The sequence below is a fragment of the Podarcis erhardii genome (assembly GCF_964252035.2).
Source record: "Podarcis erhardii genome assembly, chromosome: 16".
Classification (NCBI taxonomy): domain Eukaryota; kingdom Metazoa; phylum Chordata; class Lepidosauria; order Squamata; family Lacertidae; genus Podarcis; species Podarcis erhardii.
The window spans coordinates 28,613,925-28,636,849 of NC_138514.1; the positions used below are offsets into that span (position 1 = coordinate 28,613,925).

The window sequence follows — 22,925 nt, forward strand, 5'->3', positions numbered from 1 at the left end:
ACTTGTTTTCTGCTGCTCCAGTGGAGAGGAAACCAATGGCTTCAAATGATATGAAAGGAAATTCTAGCTAAACATTAGAGAGAACTTTCTGAGGGTAGGAGCTACTTGACAGTAGAATGGACAACCTTGGAAGGCGATGGACTCTCCTCCACTGGAACCTCCATTTTAAAAGAGGTTCAATGGCCATCTGTCAGAGATTATTCAGCTGTGATTCCTTCATTGCGGGGGGTTGGACTAGATAACCCATGGGGTCCCTTGGATTTGATATCCCCCCTTTCACTCCCTTTAAGGAGTCTCAAAGCGGCTAACATTCTCCTTTCCCTTCCTCCCCGACAACACTCTGTGAGGTGAGTGGGGCTGAGAGACTTCAAAGAAGTCTGACTAGCCCAAGGTCACCCAGCAGCTGCATGTGGAGGAGCAGAGACGCGAACCCGGTTCCCCAGGTTATGAGACTACCACTCTTAACCACTACACCACACTGGTCCCTTCCAACTCCATGGCTCTATGAACCAATCCAGCCTCAGTCCACTCCGCTCTCCACACTTAAAATGGTACTGATGAGTCATACCTTCATTCTGGGTCAAATGAAGATTTTCATTTTTCTCCAGAGTTGATAGTTCCAAATATTTTTCCCTTTGAACAGTAAGAAATGAAAGGGAGAGTTAGTGCACCCTAGAATTACCTCAGCAACAGAATGAGAGTTCTATGGCTTGGTTATTTATATAGTACACCATTTTAAAAAACCCATAAAACAATTAAAAGTGAGACCCACCCACTCAGCATACCTTGTAATTCAGGAAGGAAGGAAGGAAAGACCAGTCAACTTACCTCATTGCTTCTCGCACCCCAAGCAAGTGTCGGAAAATCAAATGAGCTTCTAAGTCGGGATCTAAGGGGTCATTCCATTCCCGCAGAGTAACTCCATGCCGGGTTTTGTCACAGCCCAGTCCTGGCAGGCAAAGGAGTGTTGTTGTTTTAAAGTGAGGTTTCTTTAAGGAGGCCCAGTTTTCATGAAAGGCTGGAGGGTTTTTGTTCCTGCTATGTGTTTTGAGGGAGAATACACATGTCAAAGGAGGGCTGCTGTGAGAGCTAAGCCAGGGGTGACTGAGAGTCAGTGTCCTACAGTGGTTAGAGTACAACTGGACTAGTACCTGGGAGAGACCAGGGTTCAAATCCCGACTCAGCCATGAAGCTCATTGGGTGATCTTGGGCCAGTCACAGTCTCTCAGCCTAGCCTACCTCACAGGGTTGTTGTAGGGACTGAAACGAGGAGGGGGAGAACCATGGATGCCACCTTGAGCTCCTTGGCGGGAAAAGGTGGCATATAATGGAACAACAACAACATTTGTGGTCATTCAAAAGTTACTGGACTCCAAATCCCATCATCCCTGGTCAGCAGACAAAGCTAATGGGAGTTGCAGTCTAAGAACATCTAGAAGGTCACAGAAAATGACATTTCTTGTGGCAGGGAGTTCCATGTTACCACAGGAAATGTTGGCAAGGGCTAGAACACAGAAATCCTTTTATTTTATTTTGTTGACCTGGTGTAATTCTGCCCACTTCTTCACAGCTTATATTTTGCTAAATAAAGGCTTTATTTTCTTATTTAAAAGTAAGGTTGAAGGCAACTGCCACCCTACTGAACTTTCTGATGGTAAGCGCTGTTCAACAGCGGAATAGACTCCCTCAGGAGACTGTGGACTCTCCTTTCACGGGAGGTTTTTAAGCAGAGGCTGGATGGCCACCTGTCATGGATGCTTTAGCTGAGATCCCTGCATTGCAGGGGGTTGGACTAGATGGCCCTTGGGGGTCCCTTCACAATTCTATGATTCTATGTCACTGGGGTAGCTTTGGCCAATAAAGGGCACAGTACCGCCTTTGTCCTTTTGGTGGCAGCAGCTCCATTTGTCTCCTCGGAAGACGCCTGGGTGGTAGGAACACAGCATCCCAGCGTTGTTCACACAAACCTTCCGCAAGGCCGACAGCCACTGGTTGAGCTCGTTCACACACTGAAAAGCCACGAAAGACAGAGAGGGCAGGATTATATCATCCATGCATTTGATCCAGCACAGCCCTTCAGTATACAGTACAACTGCGTTTTGCTTGTTACATTCCAGATGTTACAGGAAAATGGGGGTTTCGCTTTTGCAGCCCAAACTCCCCAAAGGACTCAGTGTTCCCTAACTCCTCCATTATCAGTCAGAGAAGAATGGATGGAGGCAGCATCCAGGGAAAGCAAGGCAGATCTTAATTCCCTCCACCTGTTGAAACAGATTCCTCCCCCCCTCCACCTTTGCAAGGAGGTGAGGACCTAGAGCAAAGGTCAGCAAGAACCTTTAAATACTTTTGAAATTGCCTAACCCCTTAGCCAAAAACCACCCAAAAGGCATCATACGTACATCACAGAAAAAAAGGCACCTTACAACATGAGGATGGCACATCAATGCAAAAATTTGTTGGAACCACTTCCTTCAAAGGTAAAGGGACCCCTGACCATTAGGTCCAGTCGCGGACGACTCTGGGGTTGTGGCGCTCATCTTGCTTTATTGGCTGAGGGAGTCGGCGTACAGCTTCCGGGTCATGTGGCCAGCATGACTAAGCCGCTTCTGGCGAACCAGAGCAGTGCACGGAAATGCCGTTTACCTTTCCGCCAGAGAGGTACCTATTTATCTACTTGCACTTTGACGTGCTTTCGAACTGCTAGGTTGGCAGGAGCAGGGACTGAGCAACGGGAGCTCACCCCATTGTGGGGATTCGAAGCACCGACTTTCTGATCGGCAAGTCCTAGGTTCTGTGGTTTAACCCACAGTGCCACCCGCGTCCCCTAATCGCCCCCCAAACACACATCTTTCCAGAGCAGTATGCCAAGTGGGGGCCTTGTCCCCCCCCAAACAGGCAAGATCTTGCGAGAGCATCCCAGAGCCCAGTACGCAAGGCAAAGCATGTAAAAGCTCTTTCTGTGCACCATGAAAACCCTGTTTTCTAGTGCTCCACCTTCCATGCATTTAACGTGTGTGATTTCAACTGGCTGGCCTTCAGCCACACACAATGCTGAAATGGCACAAGTAAAATTGTGTGTCAGATGCTCATGTTTTCTGCCCAAGGGTCAAGCAAGCAAGGCAGGTCCTGTTTCCAAGAAAGGCGTTTTTTTTTGTTTGGGGGTTTGTTTGTTTTTGTTAGTGCTGCAAAACCTGCTGGACCAATGAAAAAGTAGCAGGACGAAAGGAGCAAGCCAGGTGCCACTTCCAAGACTCTGGAGAAAACAGGCTTGCAGAAGGGGTGCTGCTGGAACCACTGTCATCACCCACTGTAGGCTCTCCCCCTCCATCTAAACTGGATCCCCAACTACAGCAACCTTGCACTGCAGGTAAGCTGTGTCTGTCTGGCCGGCCTCATTGGCGTAGATGATCTGCATGACGTGAGAGTTGCCAAAGCTCTTCTCCTCCACCTTTTCGGCTGCCCGGATGCTGGCTGGCGTGATGAAGGAGCTTTTCTGAAAAGACAAGTCCCATAAGTACGTCACAGGCGGAAGAGCCCTGTTGGGTCAGGAGAAAGCCTGTCTAATCCGATACTCTGTGCCCGTGGCTTTCTAGAACCTTCCGGAAAGTCCACCAGGCGGCCATGACAGCAGCAGCAGCAGCCCTTCCTGCTGCCTCCTCACCTTGCAGCTTGGTGTCTTGGCACAGGTGAGGGCTTCGCTGGTTAGGGAGAAGTAGAGCTTCTTAAAGGAGGACGAGAGGAGAGGGCCTTTGCTTCTGGCCTTATAGATAAACAGAGGCCCTTCTTTCACAACCTGGGTCTGCAGGGAGGGGGACTTCTGCGGGTCTAATTCTGCAAAGACAGTACAAAACCAGAACAAAACTGACTGGCTTTTATTTTTTAAATAAACACACCTAGCAATCAAAGTGTCACACACAACTTACTCTGTAAGGTAGGTCATTATTATCTAGCCCCATATTGCAGCGAGGAAGACTGAGGACTCAGCTACATTAGTCAAAAAAACAACACGCTGAATGTGTTATAAACATACAACACCAGATGGCGCCAGAGAGCAAACAAATTTTCTGTGCGGTTTTTATATCGGGTTTTTCTTTTCTTTTGTTAGAACGATTTAATTTCTGACTTATTTATAGTGTATTTTCCCCTTGTGTGTAGATCCATCCTGAGAAAGAGAAAGAATGGTTTGCCACCTAGGATCTGGCAGGGGTGAGGGCCATAGTTCACAGCCCAGTTGCTTTGCCTGTGTACACACTATGCCTCCCGCAGAGAATTCTGGGCAATGTGGTTTGTTTATCTTGCTGGGAACTGCAGCCTTGCGAGGGGTAAACAGTTCCCAAGATTCTTTGTGGGAAGGAGCGTGCTTTAAATACATGTTACATATACAGTGTGGGTGCCTGACTCCTGGTTTTCAGCTCAACCCCCAAGCGCCACCTCAAATAAAATGCTGTTCATTGGTCACACCAGTAAGAAAATGATTGCCCTGCAAGGCAACTTCCCTCCCTCCAATCCACAGAAGAATGAACCAGACCCAGTCACCAACCTTCTTTCTCCTCAATGTCAATCAATTGGAGGAGGAACTGCTTCATCTGTGTGACGCCCTGTTGGATGGTGGGCTGCAGTGGAGCCATCCAGGGTTCCTTGGTGCGGCTGACACCGGCATCCATGTTCCCCACGTTCTGAACAGCCTGGCAAGCGAGAATTCAGAGAGGTGACCACAGGTCAAGGACAGGCCTCCACAAATAAAGTGAAAAGCTGGTGTGGTGCATGGCAGAGAGGACACTGGGGCCTAAGAGACGGAGGAGACCTGTGCTTCAGGTCCTGCACAGCTAGTTCTGGGCTCCACCATTTAACAAGGATGTTGACAAGCTGGAAGGTGTGCAGAGGAGGGCAAGGGCCCGGAATCCAAGCCTTATGAGGAACCATCAAGGGAGCTGGGTATGCTTAGCTTGGGAAAAAAGGAGACTGAGAGGTGCTATGATAGCCATCTTCAAATATCCAAAGGGCTGTCAACATGGAAGATGGAGCAAGCTTGTTTCCTCCTGCTCCGGAAGGTAGGACCTGAACCAATGGCTTCAAGTTACAAGGAAGGAGATTCAAACTAAACATCAGGAAAACCTTTCTGACAGTTAAGAGCTGTTTAGCAGTGGAACAGACTCTCACGACAGGTGGTGGACTCCCCTTTCTTGCAGGTTTTAAAGCAGAGCCTGGATGGCCATCTGTGACAGGTACTTTAGTTGAGATTCCTGCATTGCATGGGATTGGACTAGATGACCCTTGGGGTCCCTTCCAATTCCAAGAGTCTATGAAGCTCTCTGGGAGACCTTGGACACAGTCAATGTGGGAAGCAGAAGTAGCGTTCAATTAGCACCAGGTGGCTGGCTCTAGGAGCTGCCATTCCCCAGAATTCCCCTGAGTGATGCTAACTCCAGGGGCATTGTGGGAAATTAAAATGGCAGCCATGTGAGAAATTAAAATGTTGGCTGGCTCTAGGAGTTGCTGTTCTCATTTCCCACAATTCCCCAGTGTGAAACTAACACCAGGGGCAATGTGTGAAATTAAAATGGGAGCTATGTGTGAAATTAAAATGGTGGCTGGCTCCAGGAGCTGCCGTTCCCATTTCCCACAATTCCTCAGTGATGCTAACATCAGGGGCATTGTGGGGAATTAAAATGGCAGCCAGCACTGATTACAGGGCCAGGATTTTCTGTGTGCAGATGCTGGGGCTGGATTTACAGGCAGGGTGCTCTCCCTTCTTGTCCAGGAGGTGAAGTCCAGGCTGGCTCTTACCTTGGCCAGGAGCAGGAGGGTGCGGCTGGTGCGGGCGTCTGCGTGCTTCTCCTGCAGGTGGAACAATTTGGGGGACATGATGGCCGGAGAGAAGAAACGAAGGCAGAGGAAACTGGTGATGGCAATGAACTTCACGTTCTGCAAGTGGAAAAGGAGTGGTAGCACAGATGTCAACATCTAAAAGGGATGGGGAAAGGGGGAGAGGAAGGGAGGGAAAGAGCCTGTGCTAGCCACCTGTCAACATCTGCAGGCCAGGCCCAAGCTCCTAGTCCTCAAGGGACAATTCTCGGCAACCACACTGCCCTGGATGCCCCCTGCAACGGCTGGTGCTGCTCAAGCGCCTGCCAAGGAAACATGATGAAAAGCCCTCCCAAGGTCCGCAGTGGGTGAAGCGGTGCAGTTCAGTGGTCAGAGCAGGCCAGGACAGAGGCGAGGAGGAGGAGGAGGATCCCACTGTGCTGACCTGGTCCTTCTCTTCGGGGAACTGCTCCCCAACCCTCTTGAAGAGCAGCTGGAAAGTGGCGCGGATGATGGTGGGACACGCCCTGGCAGATTTGGCGATGGTGCCAAGCAGGTCGCCAAGATAGGACCGAAGGTGCTGAGCGCTCTGCTGGATGACGTCGCTTTCGCTCTGGATCCGATGGAGGCTGGAGCAGCTGCCGCAGGGAGAGGAAGAAAAAGAAATAAATGAATTCCCGCCCCCGAGACTGTGCCACCTTTCCAGCATCATTGCTGCCATCTGCATAAGCCAGAGTGGTTTAGTCCAGGACCTTGCAGGGAGCAGGCATTCAAATCCCCTCCCTCTGCCGTGAGTGACCCTTGGGCCAGCCGCTGTCTCTCTCAGCCTAACCTACACTGCAGGGCTGTTGTGAGGATTAAACGGGAGGCAGGGGAAGCACATGCGTTGCCTTGAGCTCCCAGGAGGTAAGGCAGAATATAAATGTATGAACTGGTTTTACAAATAAAATCTGGTGTTTCTTGCGTAAATCGCAAACATGAGTAAACCGCAAGGGACCACAGTTTGGGCCTCCACACACGTGACCACATTTTAAGAATTTAACTGTGCTCTATGGAAATGGAACAATGTATTTTCCTAGTCATTGCTGTATTTTCCTAGTTGTAGTGGAGTGTTGTGATATACACATGTATATCATGTGTGTATGTGTGTGTGTGTGTCTGCACATATTATTGCACACCACGAACATTTCTGAATGGTGCAAGATTTTGGTGGTTCCGGGTGCTTACCCGGGTTCGGTTTCCTTGGAATGAGGGACAGGGGAGACGGGGTGTCCTTAAGATAAAGGGTTTATTTACACATTATATATATATATATACAACCTGAGCCTATGATAGAGGGGATCACATCAACACCAACACCCCAGAAGGTCTTGCTCACAGCCTTGGATTGAAGCAGAAATCAAGCACGACTCTCACTCTCTGCTTCTGCCTGCTTCTAGCCCAGCTCAGCCATTCTTGGCTATAGTTCTTCCCACTCACTAGCAGCCAGGTGAGGGAGAGGGGCCCACCCGTTTGCTTTCTGGCACAGCTTCCTTTGTTATACTACCAACAATATTGAGAGCTATCAACTCATCCAGCAAGAAGCTGGCCTTTCTGCCTACTTCACCAACCTACTCAGTTTTAACCCCTACTGAATCCAGGACCCCCAGAAATTAGAAGGGACCTAGGCATCCTGCATACTAACCGCCGCTCTCGAAACTCACAGCAATATGTACAGCCTGAGAAAGGTCCCCGATGCCGGCTCTCTTACCCAATATCCTTGCTCTCCACTTTGCTGGGATCCAGCTCAATGCATCTCTTCTCTTCAAACACTCGGTTGATTGTCGGCCCAAGGACTCTGTGGAGGTACTGCATGCCTGCCACCTGCAGATGGGAAGATTTTGGGGCAGGACAGGAGAGACAGCGGACTGAACAATCAGACGGCAGTGTAGAATCATAAAATCGTAGAGTCGGAAGAGACCAAGAGTCCAGCCCCCCTGAAATGCAGGAATCTTTTGCTCGACGTGGGGCTTGAACCCACGACCCCAAGATCAAGAGGCTCGTGCTCTGACTGAGCTATCCCAGGAGATACATAGATGGATGGAAAAACAGAAAGACATAAACATACTCAAGATTCACACAAGCAAACCACAAACCCATCAAGTACCTTCAGAAATGACTCCATTGACTTAGAGGCCAGAGAGTTGCTTCGAAACAGAGTGTTTGGCTCATCTGAAACAGAACACAGGAACATAGGAAGCTGACTTCTACTGAGCTGCCCAATCTATGATTCTAGGAACCTGGATTTGCCAGCATGTGACTGAAACCCACCCAAATTATGGTAGCACTCTAGAAATGCCATAGGCGGACAGGAACTGCCCATGCCCAGGTCCAACCAGGGCTGTCTTAAGCATATCCGGCGCTGTGGTGCAAAGATCCCTCCAGAACCACCATCCCTTTCCCAGAGTTGCCCACCTTTTTTCAGGAGGATGGCACTGCGCCCAGGTCTGTGGGGCTGGAGGAGGTGGGCAGTGGCTGGAGGGCAGCTCCTCCAGCAGGCAAGATGCGGAGGCTGGACGTGGTGGCTCTCGGCTCAGCTGGCCGCTTCGTGCTGTGGTGGCTACGGCAGGCGGAAGCTCCGGGCGCGGCGCTGCTTCAGTGTGGCATGGCAGAGGCGGGTGAGGACGGCAAGCTGATGCCAGGAGGTGCTGCGTCCAGCCTCTGCCTCTTCCCTGGCGCCCTCCAGAACTTGGCGCCCTGGCACCCCGCACCACTAGCCTCTATGGGTAAGATGCCCCTGGGTCCAACCGATCAATTTTTTTGTAGCAGGTCTGGACTTCCTCGCCCCGCCCCATGCATTGCACTCTCACCCACGTTCTAATAAAATGGTACCCCAGCTGCACAGAGCATGGTAGCCTCCCATGTCCCAGTCATGCGCCCGGGATCCTTACCGGTTTTATCCAGTTCCAGTTTGAAGAGGAGGTCCAAGAACTCTTTGGCCAACCCTTGGCCCACAAAGAGCTTGACAAGGTTGACGGCAACTTCCTGCCTGCACTCGGCGGTCGTGGTGTCGTCAATCAGGGTTATTAAGTGGACTTTCCCATCCTGCCAGGAGGAAAAAAAAGAAGGGGAGTGACTGAGGAGTTAGACCCCCAGGGAGGCTGTAACACACGTGAAACTCAGGAGGAGGAAAAAATTCAATTAAAGCGTGATGGAGAGTTTCCCCCACTCCACCTGCATGCACAAAATTAGGGGGTCTATTCTCAACGTCATCAAATATTTCTTTAACAGCGTTATTTATTTATATACACATTCTGCTCGCTTGCCAACATGGCTTCTAAGCAGCTTACAAGTGTAAAACCGAGTTACAAAATATATCCATGTGCAATCAAAGTGCACAGTAAGTTCATTTCGTCAAGGCATTCCAAGCGTGCATAATTAAGATGTACAATAAAACAAGCCCATTAAAACAGCATTAACAAAGCGATTAGATCAGGAGCTTCAGGCCTGGAGATCAGGAGAATGCATGTCTAAACAGGTGCATCTCCAAGATCGCTGTCCTACCTTTCTCCCAAAAAGCTAAAGGCAGCACGCATGGGTTCCAAATGCATTTCTATACTCACAGCAACCCTGCAAAGTAGGTTAAGCTAAGAGAAAATGACTGGTGAGCCAGCGAGCCTTACAGCTGAGTGAAGGGAAGAACCTGGGTCACCCCAGTTCAAGGGCCTGCCCGCCAAAAGCGATGGATCTCACCTGGGCACCTGCTTTAACTTCCTGACACAGAAGCTGGACAAGAGGCTGGTAGTGGAGGGATGGAAGCACTGTCTCATCCCGAAGCTGCAACTGGAGGTGTAGGGAGCCCAGGTTGCCCCTGGAAAGGAAGGGGAAAGGGGGCAATGTGATTGACGCAAACTAACTACATGGTCCCACCATGGACCACAGAATCCTTCAGGAGCGATGCTACCCAACTGCAACTCCCATCACTCCCAGCCAGCAAGAACGACTGGAGAGCCACAGGCTCCTCGGCCCTCTTCAGATAGGACATGAGCTACAGGCCCTTGTGATTTTGTAGGAGTCTTTAGGTTCTGTTTTGAAGGGACTCCCAGGGTCGTCTAAGTCCAGCCTCCCACAATGCAAGAATGGCGGATAAAGAATCCATGAAGACGGCCACCCAAGCTCTGTTTAAAAACCTTCAACGAAGGGGAGTCTGATGCCCCAGTTCATACAACCACAAAGTTATTTCTAATGTTTACCCAGACTCTCCTTTCTCACCCTTTGAATCCATTGGTTTGGGTCCTGCCCTCGGGAGAGGGAGAAAACAAGCTTCTCCATCCGATATTTGACCATGGCTCTCGTATCCCCTCTCAAGTCTTTTCCTTCTCCAGCGTTATAGCGGAACAGCAATGACTGGGTAATGCTAGGATGCAGGGCTGCATTTATGAAACCACTCTGAGGTTTTTCTATACAGTCAAGCGGGACGGAAATTTTACGAAAGGAATAAATAAATGACGTCTGCCGCCGCCCCTGGGCAGAAGAGATTTTTATGCCCCTGGCTCCAAGGAGAAACTATTTTGTCAGTAACAAGTCTATTAAGATAAGTAAGGCAAACACTCTAAAGGTAAAGGACCCCTGGACGGTTAAGTCCAGTCAAAGGCGACTATGGGGTTACAGCACTCATCTTGCTTTCAAGCTGAGGGAGTCAGCGTTTGTCCACGGACAGCTGTTCAGGTCAAGTGGGCAGCGTGACTAAACCACTTCTGGCGCAACAGAACACCGTGACGGAAACCAGAGCAGCACACGAAAACGCCGTTTGCCTTCCCGCCGGAGCGGTACCTATTTATCTACTTGCACTGGCATGCTTTTGAACTGCTAGGTTGGCAGGAGCTGGGACAGAGCAATGGCAGCCCACCCCCTCACAGGGATTTGAGCTGCCGACCTTCTGATCAGCAAGCCCAAGAGGCTCAGTGGTTTAGACCACAGTGCCACCTGCGTTCCTTAAACACTCTAGCAGGACTGTGGCAGCAGCAAAATCCTTTACAGGTTGACTTAGGGGCAAACAAGTGAAGCTCCCCTTTGAAAAACAGAGACTCACTCATCCCGCCTTGGCTTTGATTTGTCCGGTCGAAGCATAAACCACCCTTCCTCTTGTTGGACCGCCTGTAGCCCTTGGACATTGAATACTACCTGCAAAAGGAAAGGAAAAGAAAGTTGTGCTTACTCCCATCTGAAGCAAGGCCTCCCCATGTCTCCACAGCACCTCCCATTTCCAAAAAACATAACCCGATAGGAGCAGGTACGCCCATGAACAGCTTGTCTGAGGCTCAGGGCAGGAATTTTGTTAGAATAAAGTTATAAACTGGCAGGACAGGGCCCACCAGCCGGCTTAGCCCTCTGAGGCCTGGGATAAGTGTACCTGACTACCCCCAACTCTGTGCAGGCCTGGGAGCAGGGAATGAGAAAGACCTATTGGTTAACAATATATACTAAAAACTGGGCAGGGGTGGCTCAGCCACACTTCTGAGCACCCCCATAATTCAATGTTGTGAGTGGACAGTGCTCTTCTCTGTTGAGAGCCACATTCCCTGAGCGGCAGCTTTTGCCATTTATTTTTATATACGAGAAGCATTTATAACTTGCCCTCCAATTGCACAGGGCAGTGTACAAGAGGCACGCCAAATGTAGGACCGTCTTTCCCATCTGCCCGTCACTCCAAGCCTTTTCCATATCTCTATGCTTGCTGCAATCGTATTTGATTTCAAAATGTTTATTCCCCCACCTGAATTATTCCTGAAAGTGGGAATTCCTTAAAAAAAAAGTACACAGAACGCAAAGGCAGAAAACCGAAGAGATCAGCCTTTGAACAGGACAGCCCCCTTGCTAGGAGAACGTTATTCCTGAAAGCGGGAATTCCTTTAAAAAAAAGGAACGTTTAAATGTGTCTTCTTCCAAGCCCTCCTTCCCCACTGCTCACCTTCCCCAGAAAATCGTTCCTGCTGACGAGATCCCAATCCCAGACTTCGATGACGCAGACCTTCTCCACAGCCGACTCGTCCAGGTCAAACTCAAAGGTCTCGTTCCACCTTGGGTAGCAAGATTTTTTGATCACCTGGACGACAGGCAAAGCCAATAAAGGAAGCAAATTCTTCCTCCCGAAAGCAAATTCTTTAAAAGATGCTGGTGAGAACAGGAGGAGGAGGAGGAAGAGGAGGAGGAGGAAGAGGAGGAAGAGCCTGCTGGGGAGCCAAGGATGTCATCCAGACTGACCCACCCAAACTCATAAGACATGCCCGTTCACTCTCTCACTTGACCAGCTGGAGCCTCATTTTGGACCATCCCCTTCCTGAAAAAAGAGAGCTGTGAAGGTTCTTCCTGAGACGCACACACCCGCAATGTTTGGGGCAGAGTTTCCATTTGTGTGTGCTAAAAATGACCTCCATTATTTTGAGGCCTGGTCCTTATGTAGCCAAAGAGAGGGACCAGCAATTCCCCAAATTTGTCAAAGCACCAAATATCTTTCTTTTGCGGAGGGAAGGGGGAACTAATAAAAGTGGTATGAGAAAAAGAGTCAAACGGGGACTCATACACCGAGTGAACAGGGAATGGAAAGCCAGTTGGGAGGAGGAATGAAAAGGAGTATCCTGAAGTAGAACGCTTCACACTGGGACATTCTGCTGTTTTGGGCCCCACTCGCCTAGGCTTGTACAGGACTTAATATACAGTGATCATAATAATAATTTTATCACAGTGGTACCTCGGGTTACAAACACCTTGGGTTACAAACACTTCAGGTTACAGACTCCGCTAACCCGGAGTAGTACCTCGGGTTAAGAACTTTACCTCAGGATGAGAACAGAAATTGCGTGGCGGTGGCAGCAGGAGGCCCCAATAGCTAAAGTGGTACCTCAGGTTAAGAACGGTTTCAAGTTAAGAACGTACCTCCGGAACGAAATAAGTTTGTAACCAGAGGTACCACTGTATTTGTACCCTGCCCATCTGGACTTAAGGCTGGGGAAACAAATACGATAGTGGGATATATCTGGCAGGCACACTGGCTGCCTCTCCAGAGCGCAGACTCAGACCACACATTTAAAGCTCACAGCTCCCCACTCTAGGAACAGTAGTTTCACCCTTACAGAGCTGTCATTCCCAACAAGGCCTTAAACTACAGTTCCCGTGGCTCTTTGTGGGGGAAAGCAACATACTTTCTGTGCATGGCATGCACCTGCCCTTAAATGCCTTATGTAGCCCTTCCCCTATCCCCATCCCCACACCGGAATCTTGTTCTCCTTACAGCTGGAGCTCACCAAAGTTTCCTGTGTCTTGCCATTATAGCGGACTCTGACGAAGGGATCAGAGGCTCCGTTTCTGTCTTTCCGAGCCAAATCTCTGTGAAGGAAGGAGAGAGAGAGAGAGAGAGAGAGAGAGAGAGAGAGAGAGAGAGAGAGAGAATTGTTATAGATCTGCGGGTGCTAAATGCTTGGGGTTTAATAAATGTTAGGATTTGATTAGAACTGGTACGTTAAGCAGGGCTGCCATATGTCTGGGATTTTCCCGGACACATCTGGAATTCATCTGTCAGAAATAGCTCCTAGGTGGAATTTCCAAAAATCGGTTAAAATGTCCGGGGCAACCCACGTCAGAAGTGGTGGTTTTTTTGTAAAATTGTATACATCCTTATATTATATATCTACTATATTAACCCTCAATAAATTTGTGTATGTTTATTCAAAACCTGCCAAGGAGTCCAGTTCATTTTGTTGTCTTTTTAGATAATTTGAAAAAGGCTCCCAATCTTCTTTAAAGTAACAGTTGTCCTTGCCTCACAATTTGCATGTCAATTTTGCCAGTTCTGCATAGTTCATCAATTTCTCTTGCCACTGTTCTTTTGTTGGGGTTTCCTCATTCTTCCATCCTTGCGCAATCAAGACTCTTGCCACTGTTGTAGCATACATAAATTCTTTATTTTCCTTGGCAGGTCTTGTCCTACAATCCCTAACAAAAATGCTTCTGGTTTTTTTACAAATGTCATTTTAAACATTTTCTTCATCTCATTGTATATCATTTCCCATTTTTTAAAAATTTCTCTACATTCCACAGACTGACGTGGAAATGTTGCAAACTGAAGTTAAGACTGAAAAACTGAGGAACATAGAAACCCAAACTGACAGGTGCATTTAAAACACATTTCACACCCCAAATAATAGAACTCTGGGAACTGTAGTTCACCTCTGAAATTCCCAGCAAACTACCATTCTGATAATTTTTTGCGAGGGTGGGTGCTTTAAATATATGGTGTGTACACAGCCTGCCTTTATTTGAGGGTGGGGTTGCAATTTCCTTCTGCAAAATGCCTTGGTTCGGCCTATTACTCGTAACCTTATTCGCAACCTCAGTTACATAGCTTTACATAAGAGAAACAGAGAAGGCTATACAGCAAACTGAAGAATGAGCAAATTTGGGCACTTTTAGATCTGAGGCTCGGAAGAAAGCACGTAAACAAAGAATGAACAAAAAAGTAAAAGTCACATGGCATCACAATCTCTGTCACGCTGCCATGGCTCCCCTAAATTGCTCCCCTCGTTTTCTCTTTCTGTCAAAGGGCTTGTGTTGCTGTTTTCTAACATTCTTCTGTAGTATTACCATCCCTTAACACCCCCACTTTCCCAGCAGTGATGTATGGAAGTGAGAACTGGACCATAAAGAAGGCTGATCGCCAAAGAATTGATGCTTTTGAATTATAGTGCTGGAGGAGACTCTTGAGAGTCCCATGGACTGCAAGAAGAACAAACCTCTCCATTCTTAAGGAAATCAGCCCTGAGTGCTCACTGGAAGGACAGATCGTGAAGCTGAGGCTCCAATACTTTGGCCACCTCATGAGAAGAGAAGACTCCCTGGAAAAGACCCTGATGTTTGGAAAGATGGAGGGCACAAGGAGAAGGGGATGACAGAGGACGAGATGGTTGGACAGTGTTCTCGAAGCTACCAGCATGAGTTTGACCAAACTGCGGGAGACAGTGGAAGACAGAAGTGCCTGGCATGCTCTGGTCCATGGGGTCACAAAGAGTTGGACATGACTAAACGACTAAACAACAACAATAACACCCCCACTAGCCCTTAGCATATGGCTTTGCACCCTCTTCCGGGGGCCCAGCATTCAAACACAGCGTCACTCTGCACAGGCTTCCTTTTGAACATTCAATGTTTTTCTCCCGCCGAGTTTGAGAGTTTCATTTTAATGAAAGGATTATTTCCAGCAGAGAACTGGTGGATACCGCGAGACAGTAAAGAAAGGAAAATTGGGAAAGTTTATTGCTTTATAAAAACGCATCTCTGACTCACATCGCCAGATCCTCTGCTTGCACAGCAGCAATGATCAGGCATTCCCTGCTACACCCTCGCAAGCCTGAACTTTGCCTTCCGTCTCATCTTTGCTGTGCCCACCACAAAACCATGAATCCTCCTTGCGCTGTTTCATACCAGCTATGCAATTATGTTGGTTGATTTCCCTGCCCACCCCCTCTGATTTTTAACGCAAATGGTCAAAGTGGGTTCAGCATTTCTATTACAGCAGAGCTTTGCATGAAGATGATCCCCGATTCATTCCCCAGCTGGGGATCCTGGACAGCCGCTAGCAGTCAATGAATGGACAATCTGAGCTAGATGGGTCTCAGCTAGAACCACGGGTCTGACCTGGCAGAAGGCAAATTTAAATAAAAGCAAAAAACAACCCTGTAAGGTACATCAGCATTATTCCCCATTTTACAAACACGGAAGGGGACTGAGGCCAGGAGAGAGAGGCTCGTTTGTCAATAGCTGCTTGGAAGAATTCAAATCCCTACTCGGTAATGATGCTCACTGGGTGACCCTGGTTTAGTCACAGTTTCTCAGCCTAGCCTACTCCACAGGGTTGTTGTGAGGGCAACAGGGAGAGAGGGAGAGCCACGCACGACGCCTTGAGCCCCTTTGAGCAAAGGTGGGATATAGACTTTTTAAAAATCGACTAACGTATCTAGGGATTATAAGGACGGAAGTCCCCAAAAAAGATGGTTAGGTTGTTTATGTATGCAGCTAGGATTCTTTATGCACAGAAATGAAAAGAAGAAGAAGTAGTTCCCACCAAAGAAGAATGGATAACCAATGGGCTAGGCTAAATCTGCAAAGCTAACAGCTAAAATTAGAGAACGATGATTGCTTTAAGGAGGAATGGAAGCCTTTTCCAGATTGTTTGAAGAAATATTATAGTATGATGAATTTGTGAGCATGATTCGAACTACGAGCAACAGAAAGAATGAGAGATTATTGTATTGTGGTTATGATATAAAAGAAAAAAGATAGGGTGCAGCAAAGGGGAAGAATAAAAAAAACACCATGAAAAATGGGATGGGAAGTCGATAAAAGAAAAAACGATTATGTATTATATGGGAAATTTGTAATATAAAATATATTGCCAACAAAAAAATTGACTAAAATAAAATGTAGTCAAAAAAAATTTGACAAATAAAATCCCTGTGAAGGCTCAGTCTCTTAGCTGCTGTACCGTGCCAGCTCTAGAGCAAGAAAATTTATGGGAAGCACTTTCACAAGTGCTATTCACCGAAATCATTAATAATTTTTATTAATAAGCTGGAAGGGCTGTCTATCTGACCCAGCATTACCGCCCTGTGTTCCCTCTGTTCTTCTTAAAGGAACGGCACAGCTCATTCCTTCAGTCAGCCCATGATTAAGGGCTCTTGCAATTAGAGAGGGCTCAGAATGTTCCCTGACAAAGGGCTTGGCTTGATCCTCCAGGGGGGGAAGGGACAGACTCCACGCAGAGTAGCTCAGTGGCAGAGTGCATGCTCTGCATCTAGAAGGCCCCATCTCCAATCTCCAGTATCTCTGAGTAGACCTGGGAGCCAGGACAGAAACCCAAGAAGGCTGCTGTAGGCAAGACTGAGTTGCAAGGGCTGGTGGCCTGACTCAGATTGTACAGCAAACACCACACATTGTACAGCAAACACCACACCACACATGGAGCACATGAGCTCCAACAAGGAATCCTGGGATGTAAAGAGAAATAAGTTTCTTTTTATCATATGTGGTGGCCTTGTAGTAAGGTTAAAGCTTACTGGGAAATAATAATTTAATAATAATAATTTATTTATTTATACCCCGCCTGGGTTTCCCCCAGCCAGATGGGTGGGGTATGTAATGAACTGATAATGTAATGAATTGAAAATGATGTTTAATATAACATTTGTAAAATACAACAACCCAGAAGCTTTTCTTTTGGGAATTATAGGGGCAGAACTACCAAAACTGTATAGAAACTTATTCAGGTATGTGACTAGAGTGGCAAGAATGTTACTCGCCCCAAAATGACAATAAGCAGAAGTCCCAGCAAGGGAGGAATGGATGCAAAAATTTATGGAATATGCAGAAATGGTTAAACTTACCAGAAGAATAAGAAATCAAGATAACAAACTTTTAAGCAAAGAATGGAAATGGTTTATTGAATATTTACAGGTAAATTGTAAACAGATAAGAACACTGGCAAGATTATTGTAATAACCTGCAGTTTGACCAGAGTATATATTTAAAGTAAATGAATAAATGAGCAAATTACGTTAATCTGAATATGTGGAAGGTATTAAAAATAAATTTAAGGAACCGCAGAAAGAGGGGGAAGGAAGTCAAGTTTTGAAATGTCAAAATGATTGTAAAATTAGTGAAATGTATAAACTTGAAAAGCATAAATGAATGAATTTATGAATCCTGGGAATTGTAGTTTGTTAAGGATGCTGAAAACTGTAGTTCTGTGAGGGGTAAGCTACAGTTCTGAGGAGTCTTTGTGGGGGAAGAGGGGCAGATTGCTCCAGCCAAAGGGTCTGGCTTTACAGCTTGTGGAAGCATCTTAAAATCAGACAGAGGGCTGGATGGCATAAGGTCACAGGGGAGGGGAGGTTGCAAACCCTTGCCCTGCAACCTCGTCTCTGGCACAGCACAGCCTTACCTGGCATCAAACACAGTGCAGCGCAGCTTTCTCACGGCACCGCTGTCAACGATCTCAATCTGGAGATGGATTTCCCCCTGAACTTCCTCGTCTGGGTCAATTTCAGTGAGGTTCAGCCAGCCATTATAGCCTGGGAACAGAGACAGGGAGAAGGAAGCACAGGATTTTCAACTCAGGGGCAACCGTGCCCTACCCTCACAGGGATGGCACAGGGTCAAAGAAGATCACGGAATCATAGAGCTGGAAAAGGACCACAAGGGTCATGAAGGCTGAGTGCGCATTACCAGCTGGAAGCACAGATAGATTGTTTTTCTCAGTTCCGGTCGAAGCTGATTTGTTGAAAACCGCACCACAAAACAGTATTTTATTTTTTACTTTTAAAAATCTGTCTTCTTCTCTGGCGATCACTCGTAGTCGAGTAAGATTGTCTTCCATGAACATGGTTTTAACAGCGAGTCCATAAGTGACTGTGGGGGCCAATTCTAGATCCACACATCCTTCCACAGTGGGGACATGGGTTTCCGGGTGAGGGTTTGCCAAGCGTGCCTTCCTCTTAGCATGTTTCTCCCCTTTCAAGCGTCCTGAAAGTCCATGACACCTTTGGTAAAGGTTGTTCTCCATTTGGAGCACTCGCAGGCCAGTGTTTCCCAGTTGTCGGTGTTTATACTACTTTTTTTTAAAAAAAATGCTGTATACTGCCCTTCATCCATAGATCTCAGGTTAGTTCACAACACAAAAATACAGTGTAAAAATATTTCCTAAGAACTCTACTAGTTATTGACCAAAATAAATATATATATTTCCTAAGAAGCAACAAGACAGATATGGATATTGGCTAACATTATGTGTTTAACGCTTCCCAAACCAGCAGTGGGAGCATCCTGATGTGGATTAAACAGGAGTGTGTACACAGCTGGAGACTGTTAAAAACTTCTTTGACATTTTATTCTGACTCTGGAGTCTTCCTTAGCTCTTTGTCCTCTTGCCACCTAGTCCAGGGCCGGATTTAGGTTTGATGAGCCCCTAAACTACTGAAGGTAACAGGGCCCTTTATATGGCCAGCTGTCCTTTGTCAACAACAAATTGTCACTGTTATATGGTAATTTATGGACCTAATAGGTATCTAAAGCCATTTGCACATGTCACCATGCAACCAGTCCATGCAGAATGGAGGCACCCTATATATAGAAATGAGCAAACCAGTGATATTTTAGGGAGCAGGCTAGAAGGCGGGGCTCATTACTTACATCATAGGAGCCTACACAACACAAAACACTGTTGCTGTATGTAGGTTTTATTTTATTTTTTATCTTATATTTTGGAAATGTACATCCAGTTTTTTCCCCCTTTAATTTTTTGGGGGGCCCAGGGGCGCTAATCTATAGCTTGTTTAGCTTATACATAAATCCGGCACTGTTGTCACCCTGTTCATCTTTTCCAACCCATTTATTGGAACAAGCCAGTAAATGTGCTGGGTCTTGCCTATGCTAGGAAAAAGTTATGGGCTAAAGGCGTGGGATCATCCACGCCTACCTTTTGCCCTGCGCTTTCTAGGCAGAGGTTGGCACTTTAAAGCTCTGTGCCTGAGCACTTTTATTTTTATTTTTTTTGCCGCTTTTGGCACTTTCCCCAGGAAAACCTGCTTTTTAACGCTAAGTCAGAAAACAAACTTCAATTCAGATTTTTTCGCAGATTGCCATTTGGTCCGATTCAGCGGTAAAGAGCATGTTTTCATGGGGGGGGGGTGTGCTAGTGAAAAAACCCCAAAGCGAAAGCACACAGACACAGCATTTTAAAGTTCAGACTTAGAAATGCAGCAGAAAAAGGAAGTAACTCATTAGCTGCAGACAGGGAAGAGTCAGTCATGCAATGTTGTCAACGAACAGAATGCAGCTGCTGCAGTGATGCAAGAGGGAGGGAATTTCACACAAAATGAATGGACCACTTGCTCCAGTTTACTGGTCTGTTCTGTAGGGCTAGCATTGCAGACCCTTCAAATGTCCCTATTTTGCAGGGACAGTTCCGGATTCACAGAAGCTGTCCAGGTTTCTGATTTGATCCTGGAATGTCCCACTTTTCCTCAGGATGCCCCTATTTTCATCACAGAAATGTTGGAGGGTATGGAGTTATGCAACAACCCCCGCCCCCCCAGGAGCCAAGGAGATAAAGTAACTATACAACCTTTAGAAGACATATTAAGGCAGCCCTGTATAGGGAAGCTTTTTTAATGTTCAAAGCTTTATTTTGTTTTTATAGACGTTGGAAGCTACCCAGATTGGTTGGGGCAACCCAATCAGATGGGTTGGGTTTAAATAATAAAATGATGATGATGGAATAAGACGTCCCTATTTTCATCAAAGAAGCATTGGATTCAATTCTTCATTGCCAGCCTGCAACACAGTATCTGCTTTTTTTTTTACCCAAATGCCATGAGAAAAAACAAAAACAAAAATGGGACCTGTAGTCTAAAACCTCTAGACCAGGGGTCAGCAAACTTTTTCAGCTGTGGGCCGGTCCACCGTCCCTCAGACCATGTGGTGGGCCGGACTATATTTAGGGAAAAAAACAGAAAGAATTCCTATGCCCCACAAATAACCCAGAGATGCATTTTAAATAAAAGGATACATTCTCCTCATGTAAAAATACACTGATTCCTGGACCATCCGTGGGCTGGATTGTGAAGGCGATTGGGCCGCATCTGGCCCCCAGGCCTTAAGTTGCCTACCTCTGCTCTAGACTCTGGAGGAAACTAGGCTGTCAAAGGCTGATACACTGCACTGTTTAATTCTGTTGTCTGATTTCCTCATAAATGTATCTGCAATCTCATTTGATGAAAAACTGTATATGCATATCTGCAACAAATAATAATAAAAAACTATAGTGGAGCAACTCACAAAGAACTGTGGCATTACAAGTGTGCTCTGTGAGATGTTGGAGGGCGTGCTGTCCTCCTGAGAGATGAATGACCTGCATAGCAGACCCACAAAACCACATGAAAACATTGCAATATTCACACAGCCAGCTCAGGGATTTGTTCTCCAGGAGACCCTGAACCCAGGCCTAAAGCCAAGAAAGCAATCATCACCTCTGAATCTTGGGAAAGCATCTAAGTTACTGGGCAGAAACCACCCCAAAGGTCAAGAGAGGAAGATTCTTTTCACAGACACAATCTCTCTCTCCACCTCCATCCCAAAGATGAGTCACTGGGCCTCTCAAGACATCCCCTGATCCTTGAGCCAGCAGATCACGTCCTCTCTTTTGCTCCTGTTTAGGAAGGTAGACAGATAAGATGGAAGTGGGTGGAAGCAGGAGATCCAGCTGGGATCCAGTACTTGACTGCTGCCCTCAAACCTGTTCTGGGTTCAGACCCACAAGGATAACACAAAGAGAGAGAAATGGGACCTATATGAATTGGAGGGAGAAGCAGCTGAATCTGGAATCTGCATGGATAAATAGCAGAGGATTCTGTTAGGGGGGTCCTCTCACTCCTACAGTCTGTGTTTGGAATAAATTGTGCAAAACAGGAATATCTACATATCTGCATTTAATTTGCACATTCCCCTCCCCTCGCTGTATAGCTGATCATGAGCAGCAGTTACAGTATGAGAGTTTGCACAGAACAGTCAAGACTGGGTTGTGCAGAGTTCACATGCATCTCGAGGCTCAGGTAACCGTCCCATGTGTTTAAAGGCACTCTTTGTATGGCCAGAAACACTGTTTTAAAAAAAATGAATGTGATGTTACAATTTGTTGCCAAATTTGTTATCCATCAAACATCCTTGTTTACTAAGAATAAGGGGGGAAGGCAAAGAAAATGAGAAAGAAATGGGAGGTTCGCCTGCTTTAGTTATTTGGGAAGGACTCCATCTGCAGATACTGACTTTTTGGGGCAGGGACCGTGCACCAAATTTGTTCAATTTACTCATTCAAAATTATTTACCTCTCCCAACAGAGGGAATAATCTCACCTTTTGGGTGCTCAGCCAACAGACTTTGGGTGATGCAGACCTTCCCGATGACGTCGTCCCGGCTGGCACGAGAAAGGAAAACAAAAACAAAAAAACCTAAGGTAAATGAGATGTCCAAGAAACCAGAGAGTATAAGTCTGGGGCATTTCAGGTTTTATTGATCTGGACTAGAACTGAAATTGGACTGGAGGCAAGAGAGGGAGATTGTCTCACATTGAAACCCACAGTATCACCTAAAGACATGTGATACAACAACCTTTCCTGGCGACCCATCTGAGAAACCCTCTCCCAATGCTACTCCTTTTCCTTTTAGCACTAGGAACAGACACCTTTCCCCAGAATGTTATTTCCAAATGGTAAAAGAACTTCTTGGCAGTGGAAGAGGCTGCCTTGGGCTCAGGGTTCTTCTTGCTTGCACATAATTCCTAAGAGGATGAGTGCAGAGCCGGTCCTTGCCCCAGGCAGAGTGATGTACCTGCTTCAGGCAGCGGATGCTGGGAGTGGCAACAGCCCACCCGCCATTCCCCTGAACCCCACAGATAAAGTGGGAGATCTTGTGATATTCATGTTTCAATTAGCAACCAGGTCAGATTCTGTACAGGGGGGTGGGATACCATCTTGTGTTATGGGGTGGGTGGCTACAATCTTGTCCTTCACCTCAGGTAGCAAAAGGTACATATCCAGGCCTGGCCAGCCGGCCCATCTATCAGGCATGCTGTACTGTCATCCGCTCAGTAATGTGGAACATTCTGCCAATACAGATTCAGCAGGCACCTTCTGTTTCGACTTTCAAATACATGCTGAAAGCTTTTCTATTCCATCAGGCTTATGCAGGCCATTAAGAATACATCTTTCCACAATAGTTATTTTTAAGGTTTTTTTTAATATGGTCTTTATTGCATGGTTTTATGTACAACTGATGTAAACCGCTCTGATTATTATTATTTTAAATAAAGTACTGGGTAAATCATCAAACCATCAATTCTAGCATGTGGGAGGCACCTAAATTATATAATTTGGCATCGGAATGATTGGGATTAGTAATTGTATAATAATTTGGCATTGTTATAATGAGGCATTTATTTGATTATTGTAATTGAAAAACTAATAAAAAATATTATCTAAAAAAGATTATTATTATTTTAAATAAATAGTGATATATAAATATAATAATTTTTTAAG

General features: G+C 46.6%; 1 protein-coding gene across 3 annotated transcripts in view; it reads right to left on the reverse strand.

Annotated features, from left to right (window-relative positions):
• The window catches only part of RASA4B (RAS p21 protein activator 4B), a 49,747-nt gene that overhangs the window by 3,080 nt on the left and 23,742 nt on the right, over window positions 1-22,925 (reverse strand). For 2 of the 3 annotated variants that reach the window (XM_081843509.1, XM_081843508.1), the window contains exons 4-20: window positions 21,744-21,805; window positions 17,777-17,906; window positions 13,089-13,170; window positions 11,756-11,890; window positions 10,877-10,968; window positions 9,538-9,655; window positions 8,736-8,889; window positions 7,952-8,016; window positions 7,556-7,668; window positions 6,251-6,443; window positions 5,788-5,925; window positions 4,541-4,685; window positions 3,662-3,831; window positions 3,356-3,493; window positions 1,874-2,009; window positions 829-949; window positions 569-633 (exon numbers count right to left, since the gene is read on the reverse strand). In XM_081843509.1, coding sequence (XP_081699635.1) covers window positions 569-633; window positions 829-949; window positions 1,874-2,009; window positions 3,356-3,493; window positions 3,662-3,831; window positions 4,541-4,685; window positions 5,788-5,925; window positions 6,251-6,443; window positions 7,556-7,668; window positions 7,952-8,016; window positions 8,736-8,889; window positions 9,538-9,655; window positions 10,877-10,968; window positions 11,756-11,890; window positions 13,089-13,170; window positions 17,777-17,906; window positions 21,744-21,805 — 2,057 coding nt within the window. Of the gene's footprint in view, window positions 1-568; window positions 634-828; window positions 950-1,873; window positions 2,010-3,355; window positions 3,494-3,661; window positions 3,832-4,540; window positions 4,686-5,787; window positions 5,926-6,250; window positions 6,444-7,555; window positions 7,669-7,951; window positions 8,017-8,735; window positions 8,890-9,537; window positions 9,656-10,876; window positions 10,969-11,755; window positions 11,891-13,088; window positions 13,171-17,776; window positions 17,909-21,743; window positions 21,806-22,925 lie in introns of those variants that run through there. The other variant, XM_081843510.1, reaches the window with a different exon arrangement.